The sequence below is a fragment of the Poecile atricapillus genome, chromosome 1 (genome assembly GCF_030490865.1).
Source record: "Poecile atricapillus isolate bPoeAtr1 chromosome 1, bPoeAtr1.hap1, whole genome shotgun sequence".
Taxonomy (NCBI): domain Eukaryota; kingdom Metazoa; phylum Chordata; class Aves; order Passeriformes; family Paridae; genus Poecile; species Poecile atricapillus.
Genome location: NC_081249.1, coordinates 168,916,891 through 168,941,941, shown reverse-complemented (window position 1 = coordinate 168,941,941; position 25,051 = coordinate 168,916,891). Strand labels below are relative to the sequence as shown.

Sequence of the window (25,051 nt, the reverse complement as noted above, 5' to 3'; positions counted from 1 at the left end):
CATGTAAGTGACATGAGATGTTTTCCCTTCTCCCATTTTGTGTGGCCTAATTTCTTCTTAAAAAATAGAAATTAATTTTAAGTAAATACTTGTGAAGAAACACCCTCCTACCTCTAAACGCATCTACCAACAACAGCAATAAAACCACAGAGTTAAATTCGAATAATGTGAAGCGACTCATTTTAAACCCACAGACACAAGCAGAGTCAGAACTTTAGATTGAGACTGGCCTAAATTGCCCCACTGGTATTAAAGGGCTCCTTAAACAGCCTAAGATCTTGGCTGTTGTATTAACCAGGCATGACCCGATGTGTTATGGGCTGGACTTGCAGGCTTTTTTCTCTTTCCCTTTGTGGGTTTTAAATCTCTCCTGTAATGTTACTTGAATGTAGGTTTTTAATGGCTTAATTGAGTTGTCAATAGGAAGCCTTTTCTTTCTTGTTTTTTTTTTTTTTATTCCGAGTAAAAAAAAATAAATGCAAATTGACATGGATAAAATGCATTTGAAGATCTATTCAGTATTTTGTTTTTCATTCTTTTATGTCTGTTTTCCATGTTGTGAATAAGGGGATGTAATATAGCTTCTGCATTGTTGGGTGAATAGCTGGTCTCATGATTGATGATTTATTAAGCTCAAATCAGAAATAGAGTTGGGTAAAAAAAATCTTTTGATAGTTTGAAACCCAATTACTACTGATCATGAGGGCTCGGCGTACCAAGAAAACGAAAAGCTGATTTTTGGTGATGTGACGACTGCCAAAATATGAAGGAATACCAGATGTTATTTTAAAAAAGTGCCATTGCAGAGTCCTTGGAAAGAGAGAGTGAGCGAGTGTAAGCGATAGGCATATGTGGATTTAACTAATATTCAAATGAAGTGTAGAACTGAAAAGAAAGAATTCGTAACAGTTTAGCTGTTCAAACCTCCTTCATGTTCCCACAGATGCCTGGTCAGGACCCTTATCAATTGCAGCAATTTTGCTACGTTTTCTGAAGAGCACGATCTAAATCACAGGCAAAAAAAAAATATAAATCCTCACATCAAAAAGATAATAAAGTTGATATCTGTGCTTTTCTTTTTATTTTTTACATATATATAAATGCCAAAATTCAGCCTTTGTAATTTAAGATACGGACTTTAATCAAAAGGCTTTACAGGAATGTTAGTGAAACTAGTAACAAGCATTTTCCCCCCGTGCCATCTTTTATTCTTACGACCCTTGGTTCAGTTTCTGTTTTCATGTTGTCTTTTCCAGCTCTTTGTCCCATCTCCCGCTTGTGTATCTTCGTGCCTGTGTGTGCCTCTCTGTACGGTTTTTTAAAATATTTTGACACACTGTTCCCCCTTAATAGGAATTCTGGCTACAAATTGCGTGCACATTTCTAAAAGACCCTTTTCACAGTCCTTTTCTTTTGGCTCTAAAATGATGTATATATAATTGGTAATTAAAGGTGCAAGCTCTCTTCAATATAAACAATATTGCTCAATGTTAGATCATTAAAGGGAACTGCAGCACTAAATAATTACCTTTTGCATCGTGACACACTGTTCGCAGGTATCCGCTCCCTTCCCAGCAGTGCCTTTTCAGCACAGGGTTATAAGCACATTTTCACTAAGGCAAAGAGACATCTTTTCATGATATAGATTGGTGAATTAATTGCTTAGTATTGTCTTCAAACTCCTTTTAAACTTAGATTAAGGGAAAAAAGGTAATTAATGATTTTCAGAATGAGTGAGTTGGGAAACATAAGCCTTCTCATGCCTATCATCAGCTCCAGGAGGATGGTCCATGCCTGGGCACTTCTCTGGGGTCCCTGTCCTTTTCTGCTGGAGCTGCTGCTGCTGCTCTCCACTTTGCTGTTAGAGAGCTCTGATGCAGCTTGTAATACAGCTGGTAGATATGCTGATCAGTTATTTATTCTGGAAGGCAAAAGTGGGAGCGATTCTTTTTCTAAACTACCTTTTTACAAGGGCTTAAACATTTTTGTTGCCAGGCAATGCATTCCACCTTCTACCTCTTGCCCCTTTTCTATGTGTTTCTTGTTTTGTTTTTTTTCGCAATTGCTGAAGAGTGGGACAAAAATCCTTTTGTTTTCAGAATGGAGAAGAGTCCAGGTCTGAATTATAATATCTGTCTATCACAGTCTTACTTCTTTGAGATATTTGTGTTACTTACTGTCCCCAGGAAATCAATGAGGAAACCACTCGGGCTAATAGAGAACATTTTTCCTCCTATTCCTTTAATCCTGATTCGATTAGAGGTCTCAGTCACTGATTAACATACTGTTAGTTCCTCTGTTTTTCTCAGCCCAAATCCTATAGTCCTTGCAGAGGCAAAACCAGCCTTAGGCAAAAGTCAGTGGAAATTTTGCCTGAGTAAAGTCCAAGGTTTGTATGATTTGGCAGTTACATGGCAGAACAAGAGAAAACAAACCCAAAACCATGTTTTGCCCCAGAAATGGATTGTGATCCACAATTATAGTGTAAAAATGATCTTCTAAATACTAATTTAAAACATACTGGGTTTTATTATTTGTGAAATGAGAAGTTACATATTTCCTAGAAACTGATTCAGGTCACTCAGAAATTCTTTCCCAGTCTTTGGGAGTAAAGGTAGGAAATTCAACAGGTCTGTGGACAAGATTTAAACAAAAAAACTTTTATTAGCCCATATAGCAATGCCAGGGTTATTTGGCATTGGAAAAATAGGGTGCAATATTTCAGGCTCAGCCAATATTCCAGTATGTTCAATAAGTGCTTCATTCCCTTTCCCACTGTACACACTTTTGAAACCCCTTAAGTGCTCATGAGACCATTACCTGTTTATGCTAGTCTTGCAAGTAGTTTTTTGTAAGTTCTGCTAATGGGTGGTCATTTCATCTTGCTGGTAACTTTGTAATGGGACAAGGTGGCACTAATTTTGTGTGTCACACAGAGCCTGGTCCTGCTAGTTTGGTCCATAAAAGCTTTCCCCCTCTCTCTGAAAAAGAAGGGAAGATTTGGGTGCATAAGCTTTGCTGGATGGGGCCTTGGCCAGATGGCTGGGAGACGCGGAGGGAATGAGAAGGTGGGATAAAAAGAGAGGAACTATTTCAGAATGTGACTCGGGGCTCGAACGCTTGCAAAATGGCTCTTTGCTGATATCCTTGCAGTGCTGGCAGCAGTGGGAAGGAGCTGTCAAGAAAGCTATGCCAGGTCAGCCTTTCCATTTTGTTTCAGGCAGGCTTGGTTGCAAAATATATTGAAATCATTCTCAGAGAGCGGAAAAGCTGAAAAATAAAAGAAAGATCTAATCAGGCTTGGCTCCTTTGAGGGGGGTGGGGGGAGGCTGTGCCTCTGGTGATGCATCCTTCAGAGTCTGTGAACACTCAAAGCAATCTCTTTCTCTTTTCCCCTTGTCCCTCTCCTCCCTCTTTCTCCTTGTCCATGCAAAGCAGAGGCTGACCATGTGGAACCGGCACTGGCCGACGAGGACGAGAGCCTGGCAATAGCAGACCCAGGCGGCATCAGCATCGCCGCAGGCGGGACAGACCCCGACTTGTTAACCTGTGGACAGTGTCAGATGAACTTCCCGCTGGGAGACATCTTGGTTTTTATAGAGCACAAGAGAAAACAGTGCAATGGCACTGGTGGTGTCTGCTATGAAAAGAGCATGGATAAGAGCAGCCCTCCCCCCTCCTCACGCGCCGAGCTCAGGAAAGTGTCAGAGCCAGTGGAAATCGGGATCCAAGTCACACCCGATGAAGAAGACCGTCTTCTCACGCCTACAAAAGGAATTTGCCCCAAGCAGGAGAACATTGCAGGTACAGCACGTTTTACACTCAATCAACTTGCCTAGGTAATCTTTTAACTAGAGTCCTCTAGAAAGTGCCATGAAACAGGCTTCAGCAACACCTCTTTATCGGAGCCATCCATCTGGAGGATCCTCATGGCCCTGCAAGGCTGTCCATCCCCTGTTTAATTCACTGTAGCTGTCTGCGCAGGGCCAGCTGCTGGAGAAAAGGGCCTCTTAGGCAGCTGGGAGAGCTAAGGGGCAGTCTGTACATCTGGGAAAAAGCAGAAAGTTGGGGTCAGAAAACATTTCAGGATCATCCTTTAGCAAGTAGCAGTGGCAGAGGGATAGGAGACTTTGGTGAGGTTCTCAGTTCATTTCTATTCCAGACACCCTTTGTCCCATCCAGACTCACTGGGAAGGACTGCATCCTGACACTGGTGATGTCAGTGGAAAAATCCTCTTCCCACTGACTGGTAGTGGGAAGAAGATTTTTTTTTGTGAGGGCCAAAGCAGGGTTTCATTAAGTCCTTCATTTTTCCTTCCCTGGGGTAGATGTCAGCTTCCTGGCCTGCACTGCTGCCTATGCTGCCTGTCCTGGGTCTCCTTAAATGGCTTGGGTTGGTGGGCAACACCTCCACTCTCATGCACACCCCTGGGAGATCTTCTGAAAGGGGATACAAGAGCACAGGTTGGCCTGGGTGAGCAAATTGCAGGCATTTCTTTTTCTAAAACTCTTATATGTGGTGAAATTAATGTTCATTCAGTGGACCTTCTCTGTTTAGATGTGGGCGGGCAGGTGATGATTATCCACCTAGGTGAGGTGGTATGCAGTGGTTCCTGTGGAGTGCCTGGCATGGGGCTGCTTCCATCAAGCAGGGTGTTTTTCCCCTCTGCAGTGGTGAAAGGATGACTCTCCTCCCTGCTAGTGAGTGGGGGTTTTATGTTACACAGCAGGATCTCCCCTCAAACGGGCCTTTTTTGTTCAAACCGACTGCATCCCGTACAGAAGACCAGTGACAGTTTGCTGCTACTATCCCGATTTCTCTAGGAATTGTCCTTTGGGATTAGATCTGACAGTCCGGGATCCCGCCTGTGGTAGAGATGCTCCCATGAGGGGATCCCCAGAAGACTGGTGAGAGGCTCCTATCTTTATACAGTTGCGGCTGAAGACAATTCCGCTTTTAGTGTTGGAGGTCTCTGTGCCAGTCCCCAGCATCTCTGACAAGCTTGGGCATCACATCAGTGAGGATGTGGGCTTTAAAATGCTGCAGTCTTCAGACCTCCTGTCTTTTAGGACAGGGCATATGATACCCATTGACTACACTGTTTTCTTCTAGGAATATTTTTTTGGGTGCAGCCACCACCTTGACATGGGGCAGCTGATAGCTTTGAGAGCATTAGCTGTGGCAGGCCTGTGCTGCAGCATTGTAAGCAAACCTAACATAAGGCCTGACCCAATCTTTTTCTCACCCTCTTTCATCTTTCCTCATCCTTTTGCACTTGTGAATGCATTTCTTGGTAGAGATGACTACATCATGGTGTAGCAGATTTGAGGGCTAGATTTCCTTTCCATTTGGTAGGAGCAGAAGAGAAGTATTCAGGACTTTCTCTAGTCTGCTGAAGGCTGCCTAAGTAGTGCTGAGCACTCCTCATAGCTGTTGATCTCTGTGCAAGCTGATGGTGCTCAGCCCCTTGGGGACGATGTGCAGTGCTTAGTACGGCTGGTTTAGGAGAGCTCTGCCGCAGCTGAAGTTCAGAGCTCATCTCTTAACTAATCTCTGCCCAGGTTCAGTCCATAGTACCTCAATGGCTTCTCCCAGAGGGTGCTGTCCCATCCCAGCTTCTGGGGTCAGCAACAACTTTACCAAAGCTTTTGCCATGCAGAAAATCTGCTGGGGTAGGAGGTCGTGAAGGAGATGTTCACATGTGGAAAAGGCATAAAAAAAATTAAAAGCCAATCTAGAGCACCTAATCTCTTTCAGACTAAACTGAATATCAAATGAAAAATATGTAGGAAAGATTTTGAATTGAGAAAAATAAAAGGGTTTATCATTTGATTGGCATTTTCTCAGCAGTGTATGGAGATAGGGACATCCACTAAACAGTGCTGTAATAATACTTTCTCAATTAGGAGCCCAGCTCTGAGATAAAAAGGTGCAGTGTCCTTCCACATTTTTTTTAATAGCAGCGGATAGTTTTCAATAGTAGGATAAAAGCCTCACATTACAGCCATGGAGGGTAGCCATGAAAAACCCACAGAAGTCATTCACTGGAAAGGCTTTAGTGGGATATACCAAACCCCTTATTTATATTTCAATAGAAAGGCTTTCTGCATTAGCCAAGAAAATCAGAATCTGCATTTAACATTAAAGGTATTTCCCAGTGAGCGGCTGTAGAGCATTGTTGTTAGATTTGTTAAAAAAAGAGACTAAATACGATTTCATAAAAGGGAAACTTAATCTCTAAGGCAGCTTTCTCCTACCCTGCCACCCCCTCCCTTTATTTTTTTATTTTTTTTGTAATAATGCAACAGCCTACAGTATTTTTACTTTATATGTGACGAAAGATATTCTTAGCCTTTCTGTACTGCGACAGGAAGAATGAATTTCTTTATTCCACCAAGAAATATGTAAAATAATCCCTTAGAAGTATGGGGAGATATGTTTGTTCAAAGCATTTAAAATGTTATTTTAATCAAAGGCACAAAACACTCTACATGCTGTGTCAGCTAAAGGAGACCATTACATTTTAACAGCAAATCATGTTCTTTTTCCCCCTCCTAGCCAGCCCCCCCTTTGAAACTAACTTTTTTTTTTATTAAATAAAAAGGCGAAAAAGATTAAAGAATTTAAAAAAAAAACTTCAGTGGCTCAAATGTATAAAGTAATTTAATATGGTGGAAGCATTAATTATTTTAGCTTAATTGAATTCTGAGGACTGCAGTAGTTGCATTTTTGTAGACAAGCTCTGTTTATTATTTCTTTGTGTAGATTAACAGTAAAGGAAACATAGATAACTTTCAGTTATTTATTGTAAAATAAATGTGTCAATTCATGTGTAAAGCAAGCTGTTCAAAGATAATTGAGTCTTTATATTTGAAGAGGGAAACCAGAAATCACCCACTCGCCACTCCGGCTCCCTGAAATATGCTGCCACCACTGCTGTCCTCAAAGAGGTTTCAGCTCCTCTCCTTGATCCTGTGTTATTTTTGTAGACATTCTTATTTGGTCAGAATGACTTGTACAGCCTTCTGTGGTGTGACTAAGCCACCAAATCTTACAGCTCCCCACGGCTGAATGCTCTGAGGGTATGTCAAGTGCTGAGCTTGGCTCTGCCATTGTACCTCTCGTAGTTCTGGGTGTGAGGACATTAGGATGCAGAAACTGCGCTGAGTATTCATCCAGGCACAGGCCGCTCCTAAGGTCTTTCCTCCTCTCTTTCTTTTAGTCTTTTTTTTTACTTTCTTGGTAGCTCTTCTTGCCCCAATCCCTGAATGTCTCTTGACCAAACAACAGACCTTGTGCTGCTTTGAGGGACACGTTGAGGCAGAACTCAGGAGTCCACGAGAATTTTTATGTATACAACACAAATCTCGACAGACATTTCTATATTCCAGTGGAGACAAAGGCAACTTTGTCTCTGTAATCAGCTTTTAAAGATCTTCTGATAAGGAAATCTGTCATCTTTCTCTGACTGGTAACTTGCAAATCCAAGTTTTGAAGGTGTTTTCATTTAGTTACCACTGTCCGTAAGATGTGTGGTAGCATGTTAGCTGGCACTGCAAGGACGTGACTTGCTTAGGAGCAGTCTGCCCTGTAAAGGTTTGTTGTTTTTTTTTTTTCTTTTTTTTTCAAATTGGCTGACCTGTTTGAAAATCAGTTCTGCCTCTTGTACAGAGGGTGTGATAGTATCGAAGAGATGTACCAGATTGTTGCACAGCAAAACATAACCAGGCCAATGAGTTGGCGAGCAGTTATCGGTCACTGCTTCTTTTATTTCACTGCTGGCAGGTATTTTGGAAAAAAAAAAAAAAAAATAGACCACTGGTGTATTTTATACCTCTTTTTATCTTTCATATTTATCAGATCTTGGGCATAACCAGGTGACCTGTCCTGGCTGAAGAATGACCTGGGAAGGTACTCCCACTGTTGTTTGACTGATGGTATCTCACCTCCACCCCATGGCCCTGTGGTTTGTTTGTTAGCAGGATTCTCTGAAATTACCCAGGTTAAAAAAAAATTACCAGTCAGCCTGATTTTAATGCTGGGTGGTTTCATAGAACCTTAGCAAAGAGGAAGGAACCTCTGTAGGGCAGGCACCAATTGGGCCAGGCCTTCTCCAGATTCACTGGCAGGTCTGCACCTTCAGGCTAGCAGACCCTCAGAAACATATAACTACAGCAGCAGCAGAGGTTCATTAAGCTGATTGAGTTTAGAGTGAGCTAATTTTTGCAAAGATAGTGCTAGGAAAGTGGAGGGAGTTGATTGGAATTCCTCATTCATCCTGTCCTGGCCACCAGTGCTGGGCTCCATACGTTGTACTAGATGTACATCATGAAAAAAGGCTCCCTGTCAGAGGCAGGATTTAACTGCAACCCCTGCTCCATGAATGTTCATTTCAGGCTTTTGAATGGTAAAACTGCCAGTGAGAGAAACTAAATAACTCGCATGTGCTGGAAGCCAGAGATAAACACCGCTGCAGGTTGCCATGAAATGGGCTATTTGATATATTTAGAATTGTTATTTTTCTCCAAATTAAGATTAGTTAAATCCATGTGTGTTGTGTGAGTGACTGTTAACTCAATGGCATGGATTATCCTTTTTTCAAATCATGACAGCTAATTATTATTGCTGTCTACCCTGAGACATTCACTTACAATGTACCATTATGGACCCGTGCACCCATATTAACTGCAGGACTCAGCCAGACATCGTGATGCCTTCACACGTGAGGGGAGGGAAACGCGAGCTGGAACAACCTGAGGACTACCACAGTGACATCAGACAGGTTGGGAAAAGGTGTTCTGAAGCTGAACTGGCACAGCTGGCTTGGTGGCTGTCCCCTTCCCAAGGCTGTCATGGCACCAGGTGCTGTTACCAGAACCTCCCTGGAGTAATGGGTCTTGGGAGTGACTTGTAAAAACGAGGCCAGGAGAAAACGGTATGTGAAGAAAAAGGCTTCTAGAAGTATATGGTAACAGTGCCTGAGAAACTCAGCTGCAATCCTTTTCATGAGGCTTTTCCAGGCTTGTTTCTTCCGTCAATCTGCCAGGGTTTTCCTGAGCACAGAGGAGTTACCTGGTCACCTCCTCCTACTCCTTTGCTGCTTCAGCAGGTATTTAGCAACACGTTTTGCTAATTGGTGTTGCTGAACAGTAAGGGGAGGACACATGACACAAGGAAGGTGTCAACTGACAGTGCCCTGAGAGTGGGTTAATGAGCAAGCTTCCTGCCCCTGGGACCTTGTTGAGGTCCTTGTTGGGGTGTGGAGAGAAAAACAAGCAGGGTGATCTCACCCAGAGCCCTGCGTGCACCCAGGGATGGGGGTGGAGGGTATGACTGGGGAGCTTGGCTCTCCTCTGAGGACAGGGCACCCCCCAGCCCACAGGAGCAGCCTGCAGTGGCAGCTGCTCTCCCCTGGTTTGCTGAGGCTTCAGGCTTGAACAAGGGCTGCTGAACTGTTCATAGCTTTAAGTTTTAAGGCTGATGGTGGAGGCCAGCTCCGGGCTCTCCAAGGAGCATGACTGCACCCCTGCGGGAGATCCTAGGAGAGGGCGGTGTGGAGGGTGCCTGTCACCATGCCACTCCCAGAGCTGCAGCCGCAGGGCCGCGGCTCCGGTGTCTCTCACCAAGGCAGCAGCACGGACCCTGCTAACCCCGGCAAGAGTTAAAGGTGAGAAACCTGCCAGTTACCAAACCTTCCTTCCCCTTGTTTGAACTCCACCACACCCTGGGGCCCCACTCCAGCACCCTCTGCTCGAGAGCCGGCCCGAGGCCACCAAACACCCTCTCCCTGCTGCCATCTCATCCTGTCCCAGTTGTGTCCTGCGCAAGTCAGGCCCTGCCAGGCACCAAGGTTTTCCCAGCATCTGCCAGTAAAGACCGAAATTAATCACACCGAGTTTTAAAAGCAGATTAAAAAAATGCTGAGCATATTATGCTCTTGATTCTCCCTGCTGGTCTTAGATTTTTGTTTTGTTCTTCTCACCATCCTGTTTTTCAAAGTTACCTTCCGTGCCCTGTATGTGGTTAGCAGGATTCCCGCAAGGCTGCAGGAGTGGTGGGGGTCCTGTTTACCCCGCTGTGCCCCTGTTTCACATGAGGGAATTCCCCTGAAACCAGCAGGACCATGCTGGATTGACCGGGTGGCACAAGCGGGGACTTGCCCCTGGGTGCGTGGTGTGCCGGACTGAGAAACAGGAGCTTGCTGCTGCTATTTTCTCCCTCTCTAATCTCTCCTAGTTATAGTCATCTTCAGTTTTATGAGTGACAATGCTGGGTAAAACCTTTTCGACAGAAGTGCCATTTTGCAGGCTGATGCGAGGGGATTTAAGAAGGTCATTCAGTACACACGGCCAGAGTCTTCTTGCTCTGGGGTGAATGCGTGTGAGGAGTCACTCTTTAAGAGCAAAACTTGCTTGTTCGTACCACGTTGGCACTGCTGTTAGCCTCTTTTAATTTGATGGAAGAACTCTGGACTTACTCAGACTTAGAACCCACTAAAAATGTCACCCAACAAAGTGGCTTTTTGCCTTTATTTAATTCCTTTTGTGAAATTACTTGGGCCATGTGTCCAGAAACTGTATGCATATCTGGTTATTATTAACCATGGAAAGATTGGTAGATTTTTATAGGGAACAGTAACAGTGAATGGTGAAAAGAAACCGTTCAGCCAGCCATTACTCATTTTTCTTGACAACTTTGTGAGCAACTTTTAAGAGCAAAGTAAAAGTAGTGCCCAGCCAGCTTGTGGACTGCTTTGGCATTTGTGTGGATGCAACAAATAGCAATAGGCTTGCGCTTGGTGGAGTGTTGACTGCAAGAAAAAAACTGTATGTGTTTGCAGGGGAATTTTGGATTGGGATGTAGCTAAAGGAAAGTTGGGTGTGTGGAAGTACTATAAAAGAGAAAAGTTGTCTCCAACGATGTTCTTCTCCAACAGTGGATAAATACATAAAGGCACAGAAATGTTTTTTTTGCTTGAGCAGGACAGAAGTGTTGCTGTAGCATGAGGTTGCCTCCCTTCATGTGTTTTCCATAGATTGTTTTTCTTTCTCAGCCAGTGTTTGAACTGTGCTGCCTATACACACAGTGACCAAATCAGCTGTGACATAAAGGTTGAACCTTTCTAGGTTTTTTCTGAGATTGGAACATTTTTCTATCATAACTGGAGAAAAAAAAAAAACAACCCTATGAAGTAATCATACTTTTTGTACAAGAAAGGCTTGGATTTCTGTGTTATGTCACATAACTTCAAAGGGCATAGATTTGGGGCTGACTTTCAGCATTGACTTCAGTGGCCGAGTGGGAAGATGGGAGCCCAGAGGGTAAGAAATGGAAGAGAGAGGCCAGGTATAGAAATGAAACCATGTTTATCAGCAGAAAATCCTAGAAGCCAGGAGAAACTGGGTAACTCTTGTCTTGGGAGATGTGTGTGCTCTCTCCAACGAGAACATCCTCTTCTGCATGGCTTCTTTTCCCCATTCCCTCCCACCCTCCAAATGGTAATTGGTGGGCTGTGCAGTAAAAATGTTATAAAAAAAAAAAAAAAAAAAGGAAAACTGGGTGGGTGGGGTATCTAGGGATTTGGTGTCTAAGCTCAGGAGTTAAGCCGGAAATCCCAGAGATGTAATGAAAACAAAACGGACTTTTCACTCGCGCTGTGGCATTCTGGCAGTGAGAACGCTTTCGTGAGCCAATGTTTTCATTGTAGGTTTTCTCGAGAGAAGTAGTGGAAATGAATCGTTAACCCCTTAACAGGAATGAATGTGGTTGCCGCGTGAGAAGAGGAGAGCCGTCTTGGCTCCTGGTTGCTGTGTTGCAGAGCTCGGGGGTGTGTGTATATTTGTGTGTAGTGGGGAAGGTGGGGTAGATACTGCTTGTAAGGAGTTTAATAATGTTAATGGCAGATGTGAAGTGGTTACTTAGTGGTTGTTGTTTTTTTCTCTTTGCATGTACGCCTTTGCAGAAAGATTCGAGCGTGATCAGTACAAACCACTGTTAAGCCTAACAGCTCTTAAACCCGCTCCTTCTTCTGGCATTTGGTAGCATATTTCTTGAGCGAGAAAAGGGGGACACTGCTCACTGGTCCCTCGGCAGAGTCATAAAAGCTGCAGATGGAAAAGACCTACCAAGAAGCAGATCCCAGTTTTCTTGGAAAGTGGAAGTACAGGATGTGTGTCTGTAGCAGGCATGCTACATATATAGCTTTTAATGTCCAGCATTCTTGGATGGTGTGCAGCCTCACAGGAGTTAGCCCCTGCTTTAAAATTAAGGGAGTTTGAAGAGGAAGAGAGCTGGGAGTGGTTAATTCACCTTAACAACCACTTTTGGTGACAAGATTTTTTATTCTTGTCCTCCATGCAGTGATTAGGCTGCATCTTATTTCACTATTTTATTTCACCTTTTGATCACTGCTGGCACTTACCCTATTTCTCTCTCCATTCTCTTGCTAGCGTATTTTATCCGCATGTATTCCTGAAAGTGGTACAAAGCATCAGCCTCTCTGCTCTAGCTAAAGAGCATCTCAGCTACTGTTTAGCATCTTGGAAGAAAAATTAAAATCATTACAGACATTCTTCCAGCTGCCCTAGATCCTCTAGTCCAGCCCTTGCATGCAGGTTGTGGGACTCTCAGTGCTGTGCAGACTTTGGATGTAATTGCATAGCGGCTGCAAAGGCCTGCGTCTCTGCAGCTGACCTTGCTCAGCTCATCTGGCCTCTGAATAGATGTTTGCCTTCTTTCTTCCCATTTTGACAGCTCCCCCCCTCTGCACTCCAGCCCCTCACTCTGCTCCAGCCTGCTCCTTTTCTGATCATGCTGGGAAAGCATGGCCACAGCAAGGTATTTGTGACTGAAACTGCCTTGGCAGTGAGGAGATCTTGAGGGAAGCACTGGTTCTCCTGCACACCCTTGTTTGAAGAAGGGAAAAATAAGAAAGGAAAGAGATGCTGTTTAATAAGTGATGGTTCTACATGTTTTTTATACCACACTGCTTTTGTAATGGTCATTTAAACAAGGTGGAGTGGTGGGGGAGGAGAGAACAAGATGAGACTGCAGACAAGGATTAAACAGCCCTCTTCCTCTTTTAGGACATTTATTATTTTCAGAGTCAAACCTGTAGTCAGCTAATGTAACTCTAAATGTCTCCTTTGAATTATTGCCGAGGTGCTCTGATGTCTTCTATTAGAGCTGATGTACTTGTGTGCAGACAAAATCTAGACTTGAATTTAGCACCTTCTTGTTTTATTTTCCTTATTAAACCAACTTGTGGTTCATTTTTTCCTTTCAAGACCTACTTTTTGTTTCGCATTTTCTAGACTGCCCTATTACTAGCTCATAAAAAGAGTTAGAAACTGAAGGGAAGTTTCCTGAGCAAGAAGGAATTTTTTTTTTTTTTTTTTTTTCGTCCCCCTATGTCTTGGCCTGGAGCCAACCTGTCTTTCAACAAGTAGAGAGCCATTCCAAGTTGAAATTTATAGAGCAGAGTCCAGGTTCAAGGGCTGAAGCCCGCCAACAGCTCCAGTCTCTTTGTTACTGATTAATTCTGCAAGCGGTTCAGCTGGTTTGCTCACTTCTGCCCGCTCTTCACAGCACCAAAGCGCTTCCGAGCCGGCTGCCGCTGCTTCGCCCTCCCCTGCTTTTCAGCAGGGCTTTATCCCCTCATTGTATAGCATCCCCCCCAAATGTATTTTAACCCTATGCAGTTCAAGCTGCATTGAGTTGACTTTATAGCAAAACTTATAAAACATCTTTTCCTTCTTTCCTCCACTATTTTTTCCTCCTTTTTAATTTTTATTTTAATTTTTTTTTTCCTTACAGCTGATTTCATATGTCTGGAGCTTCCCATTTCACCTCAGCTCATATTAATGATTGTTTCTTGGCATCGGTTGGAACCCAAGCTCACAGATTTTAATTAGTTTACTCAAATGCACACAGTGGAGCAAAATAGTTTCTTTCAGCTTTACCTGCAAAGGATGTTTCCTGTCTCAGTGAGGGGGTTTTCCTTGCGGAGGGATTTGAAAGGCAGAAGTTTTCAAGTGGTCTCAATATGGGGCCCCACAAGCATGAGTGTGGGAGGTGAGGGGGAGAAAGAGCAGAAAGAGAAAAAGAGAGAGGAAAAAAAAAACCAAACAAAAAAACTAAACCAAAATAGATTTTGGGAAAGTACCTTGAAATAAGGAATGGTCCCAATCCTGAAACAAGTTGGATGTCAAAGCACAACCTTATTGACGTCAATGGGGGTTTTGCCATTGGCTTCGGCACAGGCCGGATTCCATCCTTAGCCTGCACCGAGCTGTAGGTACGCCAACGGCCCTCTGCAGTCAGCGGGATTACTGATGTGCAGAAAGTTAAGCATGTCTGTAAGCGTTGGCAGGATTAAGATCTGTGCTGGTATTTTCAGACCAAGTGAAATGCATGTGGGAGTTTTTTAAAGAAGAAAGTGCATGGGAGTTTTAAAAATGGGAGAATATAGCCGAGCCTGCCATTTTTAAGTGCCTTGGGGAAAAACCTGGGTTGCTATTAAAAATATCAGAGGACTAATGTGTTACTAATTGTGACACAATTAACTTCTTAACGGTATTGGATTGTGAGTCCCAAGAAAATAAAAAGATGGAGATGAACAGCTAGAAATTCAGGCCTGTGTTTCAGTTAAAACACTTCTTTTCTATTAGCTAGAAATAAAAGCAAGGCTAGAGGTTCACTTTACCATGCATCTTGGTTACTTTGTTCCTAGAAGTCTACTTTTTAGTGGGTTATTTAAAGAATTAAAAAAACAACAAGGAAAGAAAGCTCAAACCCAGTAGCTCTCTGAGACCCCTGTATGTGGCTTTACCACACAGCTCTTAAATTCTTGTTTAAACATTTCTCAAGAGCTGTTTCTCGGGAAGTAAAAATGTGTGCTGTTTGTCTCTAGCAGATTAAAAGTTTACCTTTAATCTGACAGCTTCTCAAATCTAGTGTCGGAAACATGCCTCTATTTTATGGTGTTATGGAACAGGTCTGGAGCAGAAACAACATATTTAAATAAGAGAGAATGAGATAGAATTTGTGGGTTTCTTTCTTTAATAGTTTATAACCAGAAACCTTTTCTCTGTCTGTCTCTGAAACTTTTGTTCATACAAGTGGCCAGCACATGTAAACCACACTTTGAAATTTAACAGTTAGCCTTAAAAAATATTAAGTTCAGCAAAATGGGTTTTTTTTGTGTTTTTTTTCTTTTTGTAATCTACAGATAGCTCTTTGTAATGATCTGGCAGAGGAATCTAAAGTTGTTTCTTTGTTGTTTTTTTTTTTTTTCTCCAAAACATTAGTAATTTCAGCAGTAGAAAACTGAAGCACACCCGAGCTCTGAGAAGGCTCTTTCACATCTGCCTCCGCCTGTGTGCCGATTCCCTGGGGTCCCATTTATAACAATCTAACAAGATAGAATCTGCCTTTGAGTATCAGTAAATATGGCTAAAGATCACAAAACTGTACTCATAATTGTTCAAGACTAAAAGGCAGAATATAGTGTTTGATTAATGTTTATGGTACAGGGCCTTTTTGCAAGAAGGAAGTTAAAACAGTAAGCCCCAAAACTCCCTAAAAAAACCCTGAGCCCCCACTCCATCTCCCAGGCTCTGCTGAAGGATGTTATTCTCGTTTTGCCAAGATCATCATTTAAGATGATGCACGTTATTTTTGATTTTGGAGCTGATTGAGGATTCCTGTTTGGAGCTGATTCTCCAAAGGGGTGCACAAGAGGGTTTTCTGTAAGCAGTGCTAGTACACAAGAGCAAAAGACATCTTTACCAGCCACCAGAAGCACACATCCCTTCAGGAGGCTTTTGACAATGCATTGTCTTGGACTGGCCTCAACCTTCCCATGACTGCTCTGGGGCTAAGGAAAAGCACCCTCAATCCTCAATGCTTCCTATCTGGCGATTAACATTCATTAGAAATAGTTTGGCAAGGGGACGGCATGGATGCAGTGGTGGTTGGAGACCCCTAGCAAAGGGACCTGCTTGTTTTGGGAGGACTGACAAGCTGGATTGATGAAATCTGTGGGCTGGGGCCTTGAGGCTGCTTGGGCTAGGGTTTTTTCCAGGCAGCCAGCAGTTTGCAACAGGCATTACCCGGGTGGGGCAATTCACCGTTTGTCCTCACTTCCTCTGCAGGAAGCTTGGGAACTGCTATTGTCTTCACTTCTGGGAGACTTCTCTGCTATCTGGAAAGGTTTACTTCTTTGAGAGATAGTGAGTGGAGAGTACAATACAGATGGATCTGTTTCTCTTTCATTAGCTCTTTTAAGATGCTTTTCAAGTGGTAAATGTCAGTGCTTCAAGTATCACTGCTAACAAAATATAATTTAAAAAATAGATCTTTGAAAATGCCCAGGCCAGGACTTTGTTAAAATTCTGGTCTAGAAATGGCAGATTCCTCTGGAAATGCACAAAGAGACGATGTGGGGAAGAGTCAGTGCTAGCTTGCATTCAGGGCCAGTCCCTCTCAGAGGCTCCTGCCAGAGCAGGTCCTGGAGTGGTGGGGCTGGGTGCTGGCCAGGGTGCCAGGGGAATACGCTGAGAGAGTGGCTGTGACTTCTGCAGTGAAAACCCCATCATCTGGGGAATGGGGTAAGGGTAGAGAGAGAAAACCTAGAAGGGCAGATGTGTGTCTGCTCCAGTGGAGTTTGTTTCTCACTGAGGAGGCTGTGGCCTTGGTGGTGAGACAGTAATTGGGGTGTGCAGAGAAAACTGTGCTAGCAGAAATACCACCCCACTGTGCCATGATGGGAGAACCCTGGCACTTCTAGAATCAAGCATAAATACTTCTGTTTCCCACCCTCCTGTCCCTATGCTTCTCCCAGCCCTGGCTGTGTGATGACAGTGCAGAACAGAGCCTAAACCCTGTCCCTTTTAACCCCTCTGTAGGACTGGTTGGTGTGGTTCGATGGGTGAAGCACAGGGGACCATCAATCCTTTCTCCTACCCTGCAGCCCCAGCTTTGTTCCTGAGAGGGGAACAAGTCCAGGAATTTTTAGTGCTAGTTGCTGTTGGTTTTAGCTCTCCCATCTCTCTGCCAGCACCAGCTTTAAGACGCCCACAGGAGATATGCACTCTCATTTCTCAGATGAAGCAGAAAAGATGTGAATGGGTTTATTTTCCAAAGTGCCCAGCTGTGTCCGGCAGGGACTGGGGACAGCCTGCAGTGCTCAGCAACCTTCTGGATGAGGCCAGAGGCATTACTGTCCAAAATTCCAGTGGGGAGCAGGGAAGGGCAGAAGGGCTCTGGCTAGGAGAGCTGCCCTCTGGTTCACTGCTCACAGCCCTACCCATTTGGGTGTGCATGGGTTTTTTTGAACAAGCCCTAATCCTTTTGAGCCTCTGTGCTGTTAGCATGCTCCCCCCATCCCCATACGCCTTGGCAAAGAGTTTGGATTAACCAAAAATGAAATCATGGGCCAGGCACCAGGGAAGGCAGTGGTGTCTCCCATCCCCTCTCACAGCCTGTACTGGTTGGTGAGCATGGATGGAGAATGGGAGGCTTCATGCCACTTCCTGGAGCCTCAGCAGCATTGCCACCGTGGGCATAGTGCCAGGAGATGGCCTCTCCCTCATAAATGAAGGATCTAAGAAAATTTCACTTGTGAACACGTGATAGGGCCCTTTCCCGTGTGGGTAGGTATGATCCCCAGAGTTGGGTGGGTCAGGTGAGACCTTGTCTGAGTTTGGCTGGGTCGGATGTCCTCACCTCCACTCTGGGTTTTGGTTCCAAGAGCGAACTCCTTGGGAGTGGGACAAGTGGGACTCCTCTATGTTGTATCCCTGCAACTGGATGCTGAGGAAGAGGAGGATGTAGGGGTGAAAGGGGGGGGGGGGGAGAGAAAAGATCTGTGACAAAATCATGCGACACCCACGTAAATATTGTTTGTATGAATTGGGTCCTTCATCTTTTGTTAGCAGCAGCTTGTTAATTAACAGCAGATTAGTGCTGCTTTCTTCTGACACATGAATATATTTTGGGCTAGAAAATACTTGTACTCCATAAAACTGTGTGACTGAACAATTCAGAAAGTACCAGCAGAGTGCCGTAATGGATTCCCTTTTCATCCCCTCCCCCCTTCCTCCTCCTCCTCCTCCTGCTCTAAATGCAAGCAGATTTCTGCAGTCTAGTGCAGAAGAGACATGTTAAACACAGCTAAATAAATCATGTTTACTCTTGGCGTTCTTGGTAGTGAAAAATCTGTTGGCTGTTTTTACTTCCTTATTTCTCAGCATTTGCTTCCTACCTGTTTTTGAGCCTGTGCCCAGAAATAGTAGTTTTGTCAAACGAGTGGATTATGCCAACCAGCAGTTCCCTCTGCCAAGGAAGCTGCTGGATCGCAAAACCCGGTGACTTCTTTCTTAGAGTGACACTGAGATTCCCACTCTTCCTCCCCCCACTCCCCATTAGAATATATAATAAAAGTATAACAATTTGGAGAAAGAGAAAATGGAACCAGATCCTGGCAGTTAAGAGCCCAGATTAAGGAAAGTTGAACTTCTGTTCGAGAAGCCTTTCTTTAAGCTGTTTGTGGAAGTGAAAGTGCTGGAGATAGTAATAATAGGAGCCAGACATTTTCCCTTTCCCATTATCATTCCATATCCCATTCCTCCTCACAAATGGGAGTGGGTTTTCTTTCAGAGTTTTTATTTTCTTTTGTTTTTTTCGTTCTCTCTACAGAGAGCTTTACAGCTGGGAAGGAGAGGTAACTAAGCCTTTATTTCACCAAATTTGCTCTGCTGTTGCAGGCAGAGGGTGAACTCTGGTTTTGGTCTGAATTCTGCTCCTGACCCTGCATTCTTGGCCCTATAGACCTCCTGCTTGAGTGAGGGGTTGAGCTTCCTTTGCAAGATGGGGTAAATGCAAATGTGACAAAGCAATGCACAGTGCATGTATATATCTATATCTATCTACCTATATAAAACAAATATATATATAGTGTGGCACATTTGCTGTCATCAGCTGAGTTGTGTCAAGTGGAGGGGAGTGTAGCCCAAAATATAAATAACTCCATTTTCACAGAATCCTGGGTATTAAGTGCTGCTCTTTGACCTCAGGTGGCAACTTTTTAGCCTGGACCCATTTTCCTCACTGCTGTTATCCCAGATGTCAGTGATCCCAGATGTGACTGTAACATGGATTATGAGCCTGGTGGACTCTCCCTGTTTAGTTTTAAAATTAGAAAAAAGATCCTTTTTCCCATCAGAGCTTTGCATGTATTTACTCTTTGATCACATTGGAAGGGCCTTATTCTGTCTCCAGAGAAGCTTTAGTTCTGCTTTCAGTGGTAACAGGGATCTGGCCCGTGCTGAATATTAGCATTTTAATGGCTGACTTAAAACCCCATTGCTGGTACACTCACAGGGCTCCCGGCAGGAGGAGAGTCCAGCTCTGGGGTTTTGCAAAGCGATGTTGCAGGCTGCAACGTCTGCTGAAAGAGAGGAGCGAGGATGGCCCATTTGTCATAGATTATTAGTATTGTCAATAATAACATGTCTACAGAAGCCAAATTAATTCCTTCTTCCACTTAGTACTAAGTCCAAGAAATGCCAGATCAGTTTCAGAACAGGGGAAAAAATAAACAGAATCAAAGTTTGTATGTTATGATCCCTCTGAATTTCTGGTGGGAATACTCTGTGATAGAAATGATATTTCCATAGAGGCACTGGCTGCCAGTTTGCTTAATTACATTAAATAGTGGTATAAACCTCTGCAGAACATAAACCTCTGTTACAGCCAGTCATTAGAATATTGAATCATAAGGAATAATGATACCAGTGCTAACGGGTTACAACAATCTTTATTATATTAGCGATTGAAGTGTTATTTAAAAAATAAGGTTTGTTGTAGTGGTTTAGGTGTGCATGCATATTTTCTCTGATCACCTATTAAGAGACTGAAGACTGGATTTGAATTTATTACAGGCAAATAAAGGGCTTGCTTCGAGGAAGAACTACTAGATCGCTGCTTATGATTTTAGAATTTGATTCCACTTGTCCTTAAGGAACGTTCATAATGCTTACTATGGAAATATCATCTACATGTAAAAAATTAGGGTTAAAAGGATGACTTTGTTGAAACTAATTACAGGCTGGTTCAGTTTTTTAGTTGGTGACATTTTAGAGATTTTGCTCATAATGCAGGAGGTTACAGAAAGATTTGGTTAGACTGTGATATAAAGCAATAAGCTGTCATTTGAGTATATTGACATTTTCATCAGAAACAAAACAAGAGTCTACTCAGCTTTATTTTACTGTTGTGATAGGTATGAATTTAATATTGCTTCCTCATCCTAACTGTGTATTTTTGAAGGAATTTTCTTCCCTCATCTTGTTTGTACAGTATGTTTTTTTATCATTTTGATTTTATTTTAGTTTTTTAATACACTTTCCTAGATAAGTGTATTCAGCTGCCATTTCAAGCAGACTTGACTTGATAATAAAAAGCCTTTTTGTGTCTTTTATGTTATGGAGAAATATGCTATTCTGTACAAATAATGAGTAAATTGAGAGTTACGGGGAAATCTAGTCCAGAAAATATATACCTCAGAAAAAAAATCTTTATGTAGACTTTATGTAGAATGGTTCTTGGTTTCTTGTACTTTGCTCTTAGTTTTGTGTCAGGGTGAAAGGATTACAGGGTTCTTATTATAGTGCACTTGTGTTTTACCTCTCCCGGTGCAGGCTTTGGTTATCCTGTCTAATTAGTGCTTGTGACTGGCCAAATTCTGTTTGGGTCCAAGTCTTTGGGTAAAACTTCATTGTTCTATTTAGCAGAGGGATTGGGCACAAGTTTCCAGCGTACTTCCTTGTGCAAATGAAACGCTGGTTCACTATTTCCATTTTTTGGCTTACATTATAGTATGAACTAAGTTCCTGGTTGCTGGTTTATTTATCTGCTTTCTTTCATTATTTAAAAGCTAGTTAATTTTCTAGCCTCTTTTCCATTCAGAGAGCATTATTTGCTTAGTTGTGCTGGTGTCCAGTGAATTGAAGACTGAATCTTTAGATCCTTAGTGTTCCATTTGGTGGATTGTTTTACCATCTCCAGATGATTGCTCTGCTCATTTAATTTGACAGATTCAGTTATCAGACTTGGGTCTACTCGTACACACATAGCTGGAGTAGTTTTCCCCTGAGAGATCCAAAACTCAAAGGGAACCCTCATTTAAAAAAATCTCTGCTGCTCCTTCCCTCCCTAGTCGCTCTCTCTGATTTGCTTTTTCAAGTTTGTTTGGTGTTAGTGAATTGCTCTTCTAAGCGTGAAAATGCTCCATGCACAAGGAAAAATTTGTTAAAAATTGTAAACGTGCCTGTTAATATCCCTCCCTTCTCCCACTTATTTTAAAGTTATATTACTTTAAGTCTGGGGTATGCATTTACATTAGGCAGGTAGACTATTTTTCACATTGAAATTCAGCACTTACAAAGTGTCTGCACTTACATTGCTTTTGGCAAGGTGTGAGCCAAAAAACCAGAAGCTGTGATTCTCCCCCAAAGCTAATTGTTTCTGTATATTAAGTTTGTCCATCTGTGCTGTGCAGGGCCATGGCATCACCTGATGGTTCTCCTTTGCTTTTCCAGCAGTGAAGCAGTTAACAGTGCTGCTGCTTAATATATTGCTGTTACAGAGTCTTCTTAGTTTCCAGGACATTTAACTAAATCAGGTGGATGTCATTAGCCGATTTTCACAGATGGGGAGACTGAGGCACAGAGGGGCAGAGTGACTTCATCTGCTTCTTTTTCCCCAAGTTCCCTCCCATTCCAGGAATTGATTTTGCTGCCAAACAGCTGAAGAGCTGCTAAAGCCTCATTTTGCCTAATTCCATCAAGTTGTTGTATTTTTTTATCACTATTATTTTTTATTGGGAGAGATAGGGACAAAAATTAAAACTACTAGTAGAAGGCAGACTTCAGAGCGAGGCAGAGTTACTTACCCAAGCAGCAGATCCTGCTGCTCTCTTTTCCAGAGGCCATACTCACCCTGAGGATACACGTCTGCACTGCAGCATCTGCCAGTGTGTGAGTGGGACTCAGCTCTGAATGGCCAAGGCAGAATATCCACCACTGTTAATGACTCCTGCTTATTTGTGGTTCTTTCCTGGCCACTTCAATTCCTTCATTTTAACCTCTTGACCATCCTTTTGTGGTCAAGCCCTCTGATTATTTCCAGTGCCATTTCTTGCTCTAGTTGCATATATATATATATATTATTTTGTCCTTTGGAAGCAGCTCTTTCCATCCACTGAGCTCCTTTATTAATTTCAGGGCCTGTTAAATTGCTACAATTGTCTGTTGGGGTAGTTATATGTTTCAATTACATCAGAAATATTTGCTGGTAGATAGAAATATTTGTAATATAATCAGGTCTAAAATTTTTAGTACCCACAAGGACCCACCCATTGAAAACTCCCCAGGAATTAATTACAAGAGTTGGGGAAAAAAATTGGGAAAATTGATGAACTGTTTATTGTCTGCCCTTTATGCCTTTTAGGAAAAAAAAAACAAACAAAAAACCCAAAAAACTCCTCCATAAATCAGGGTGATTATTATTATTATTATTATTATTATTTGTTAGTTTATTTTTGTTATTATTTATTTATAATAATATATTATTATTGGTTAGTGGTAGCTTCTGGACATTGCAGCTCAGATCAGGCCACCCTTGTGTTAGACACTTGACATTTCCAGAGTGAGAGCTGGGCTCTGCTTGAGAGCGTGTTGGGGCTGAACAGAGCAGACAGGTGGTCAGTGGGAAGGGGAAAGCTGAGCTCCAGGAGAGAATATGCCACAGCCTGTGTGCCTTATGCCCTGGGTGTGCACCCCAGCCTTCTTCCCAGCCCAGTGGTCTGCAAGACCACCCTCTCGAGATGAGGAAATTCCTTGGTTTCCTGTGCTATATTTTTAGCACATCTAGTGATATGTCGTATTTACTCATGCCTTATGATGTTTTTAGGCCAAATCCTGCCCTGTTTTCCCTTGCTTTTGCACCCAGTTGCTCTCATGGCAAAGGGATGTGGTCTTCCTGGGGCAAAGGCTTGTGTTTGTAGGGTGGGCACAGGGCACAGCATGGGGAGGTGATGAATGCAGCCTTGGGGTAGGCCAGAGTCCTTTTTCTTGTGTGTTTAATTGGGGTGAGCCAAGATGTTTCAGTTTTTCTCTTTTCATGTTCATAGCACAGACAAGGGGTGAGGAACAAGTTTAGATGAGCATCAGGTGGGAGGAGGGTACAGGTGGTCCTGCAGGAGCCCCTGTGGAGACCTGGCTCAGAGGGATGCTGCCATGTGGCACCTGGAGACCCCTGGGAACCACTCACCCTGACCCCTGAGTGGGGCCAGTGGCAACCCCCACCCCTGTTTTCTAAAAGAGGGGGTTTGGCACTGCAAAAACAGTCCTGCAGTCATACTGTGGGCTACTTCTGTGAATTCACATGGTCTCAAGGTAAGTAAAATTCTCCCCAGCCTGCCCTTGGTGTCCAAGCCTCCAAAATGTCATACACAAATATGTGGATGACATAATATGGATTTTTACACAGTGAGAGGAATTGCATGCTCTTTAGATATATTGGGATATTTATTAACCACATGGGGTGTTCCAAACTCAGTTTATTTATCTTTGTAAAGTACTTCCAGATCTTTGCGTGGAAGGCACTAGAGAAATGAAAAGATTATTATTATTATTATTGTTATTATTGTTGTTGTTGTTGTTATTATTACAGCATCTAACTACTGACAGGCAACCACAGCTGCATGCTCAATTCAAACCACTTAAATTTAGAGGCTGATTTTTACAATATGGACTCTTAATGCTTGTCTCCATTGACTCCATGTGCAGAAATGTGTGTTCACCTGCCCTGCAGAAGTATCATTGTTCTCCAGAAGTATGTAAATGGGGTACTTTTAAAGAAAGACTGAAAATATGGAATAAATATTCACAGTTCAGAGTATTCACATTTATTTGGTAGAATTTAATGGCCATTTAAGAAGGGCTTCAAAGCAGCCAACTGTAGGAGCTGGTAGTTGCTCCTCTGTCATTAAAAAAGAAAATGCACTGATTAAAACAAAGCCAAGGAATCTTGTAGACAAAGGAGAACATTTTCGGTGTTCAGGGGTCTGACACGAGCTACAAACAGCCCAGGAAATGGAGATCTGAGTTTCACAGTCAAGCGTTTTAATCAGTACGGTTGTGCACAGCCACTGCCGCGTGTGAGTTATGTAATATCACACTTCACCCGCCCACACGCACCCAGAGACAACAGACATCTTCGAAAGGTCTTGGCATTATTCAGAGCAAAGACTCCCAGCAATACCCCGGCATGGTGTTTAACCTTATCTTTACTTACATTTAGGCATTTCTTTTTTCTTTTTTTTTTTTTTTTTCTCTCCTTTTCTTTTTTCCCCCCCGTTATTTTCTGTGGTACATCAATAGTGAAATCTTTTTATATTTCCAAAAATGGAGCAGATACAGGGGGAAAAAATCCCATTAGCTACATAGTGTGTTTTCATGACAGCTTTGAAGGTTTTGATTGTGGCCATTTTTTGCATTTTGTAGCATTGTCCTCATGCTGTTACTGTTATTATTTTTGTTGTAAGTATAGTTGAAATTTTACATTCTGAAGTCACAGTTAAATATTAAATGGTACCTAGCCTATGCTTTCTTTAGATTTTTAAATAAGAAATAATTAACCAGAGTTTTTAAAGGTCTGCAGAAAAGGCAAACAGGCCTGTGAAACCCCAGGATCTAATACCAAAAAGGTGAGTTGGTTTTCCAGCGCCCTGAGAGTTTGAAGATATCCTTACTCTGGTTTTTGAGTAACAGAAAGAGCTCAACCACATTTCATTCTGGTATAATGTAGCCCTGAAGTTAACTGTTTTTCGAAGAAAGACAGAAAAAAATTAGCTGGCTGCTAATTAGATGTATTTTAACTGCAAAATCATTTTAGCAGCTAATATTGTTACTATGTGCTTCAGTGTGAATCCTTAGTGAAGCTATTAAACTGTGAGAGCCTGAACTTATCAGACATTTTCTAATG

At 42.7% G+C, this 25,051-nt stretch overlaps 1 protein-coding gene across 4 annotated transcripts in view; it reads left to right on the top strand.

Moving 5' to 3' along the window:
- BCL11B (BCL11 transcription factor B) overlaps positions 1–25,051 on the top strand; it is a 91,557-nt gene that overhangs the window by 10,201 nt on the left and 56,305 nt on the right. For 2 of the 4 annotated variants that reach the window (XM_058829695.1, XM_058829693.1), the window contains exon 2: positions 3,439–3,804. In XM_058829695.1, the coding sequence (XP_058685678.1) occupies positions 3,439–3,804 (366 nt within the window). Of the gene's footprint in view, positions 1–3,435; positions 3,805–25,051 lie in introns of all 4 variants that reach the window. The other 2 variants (XM_058829694.1, XM_058829692.1) reach the window with 1 other exon arrangement.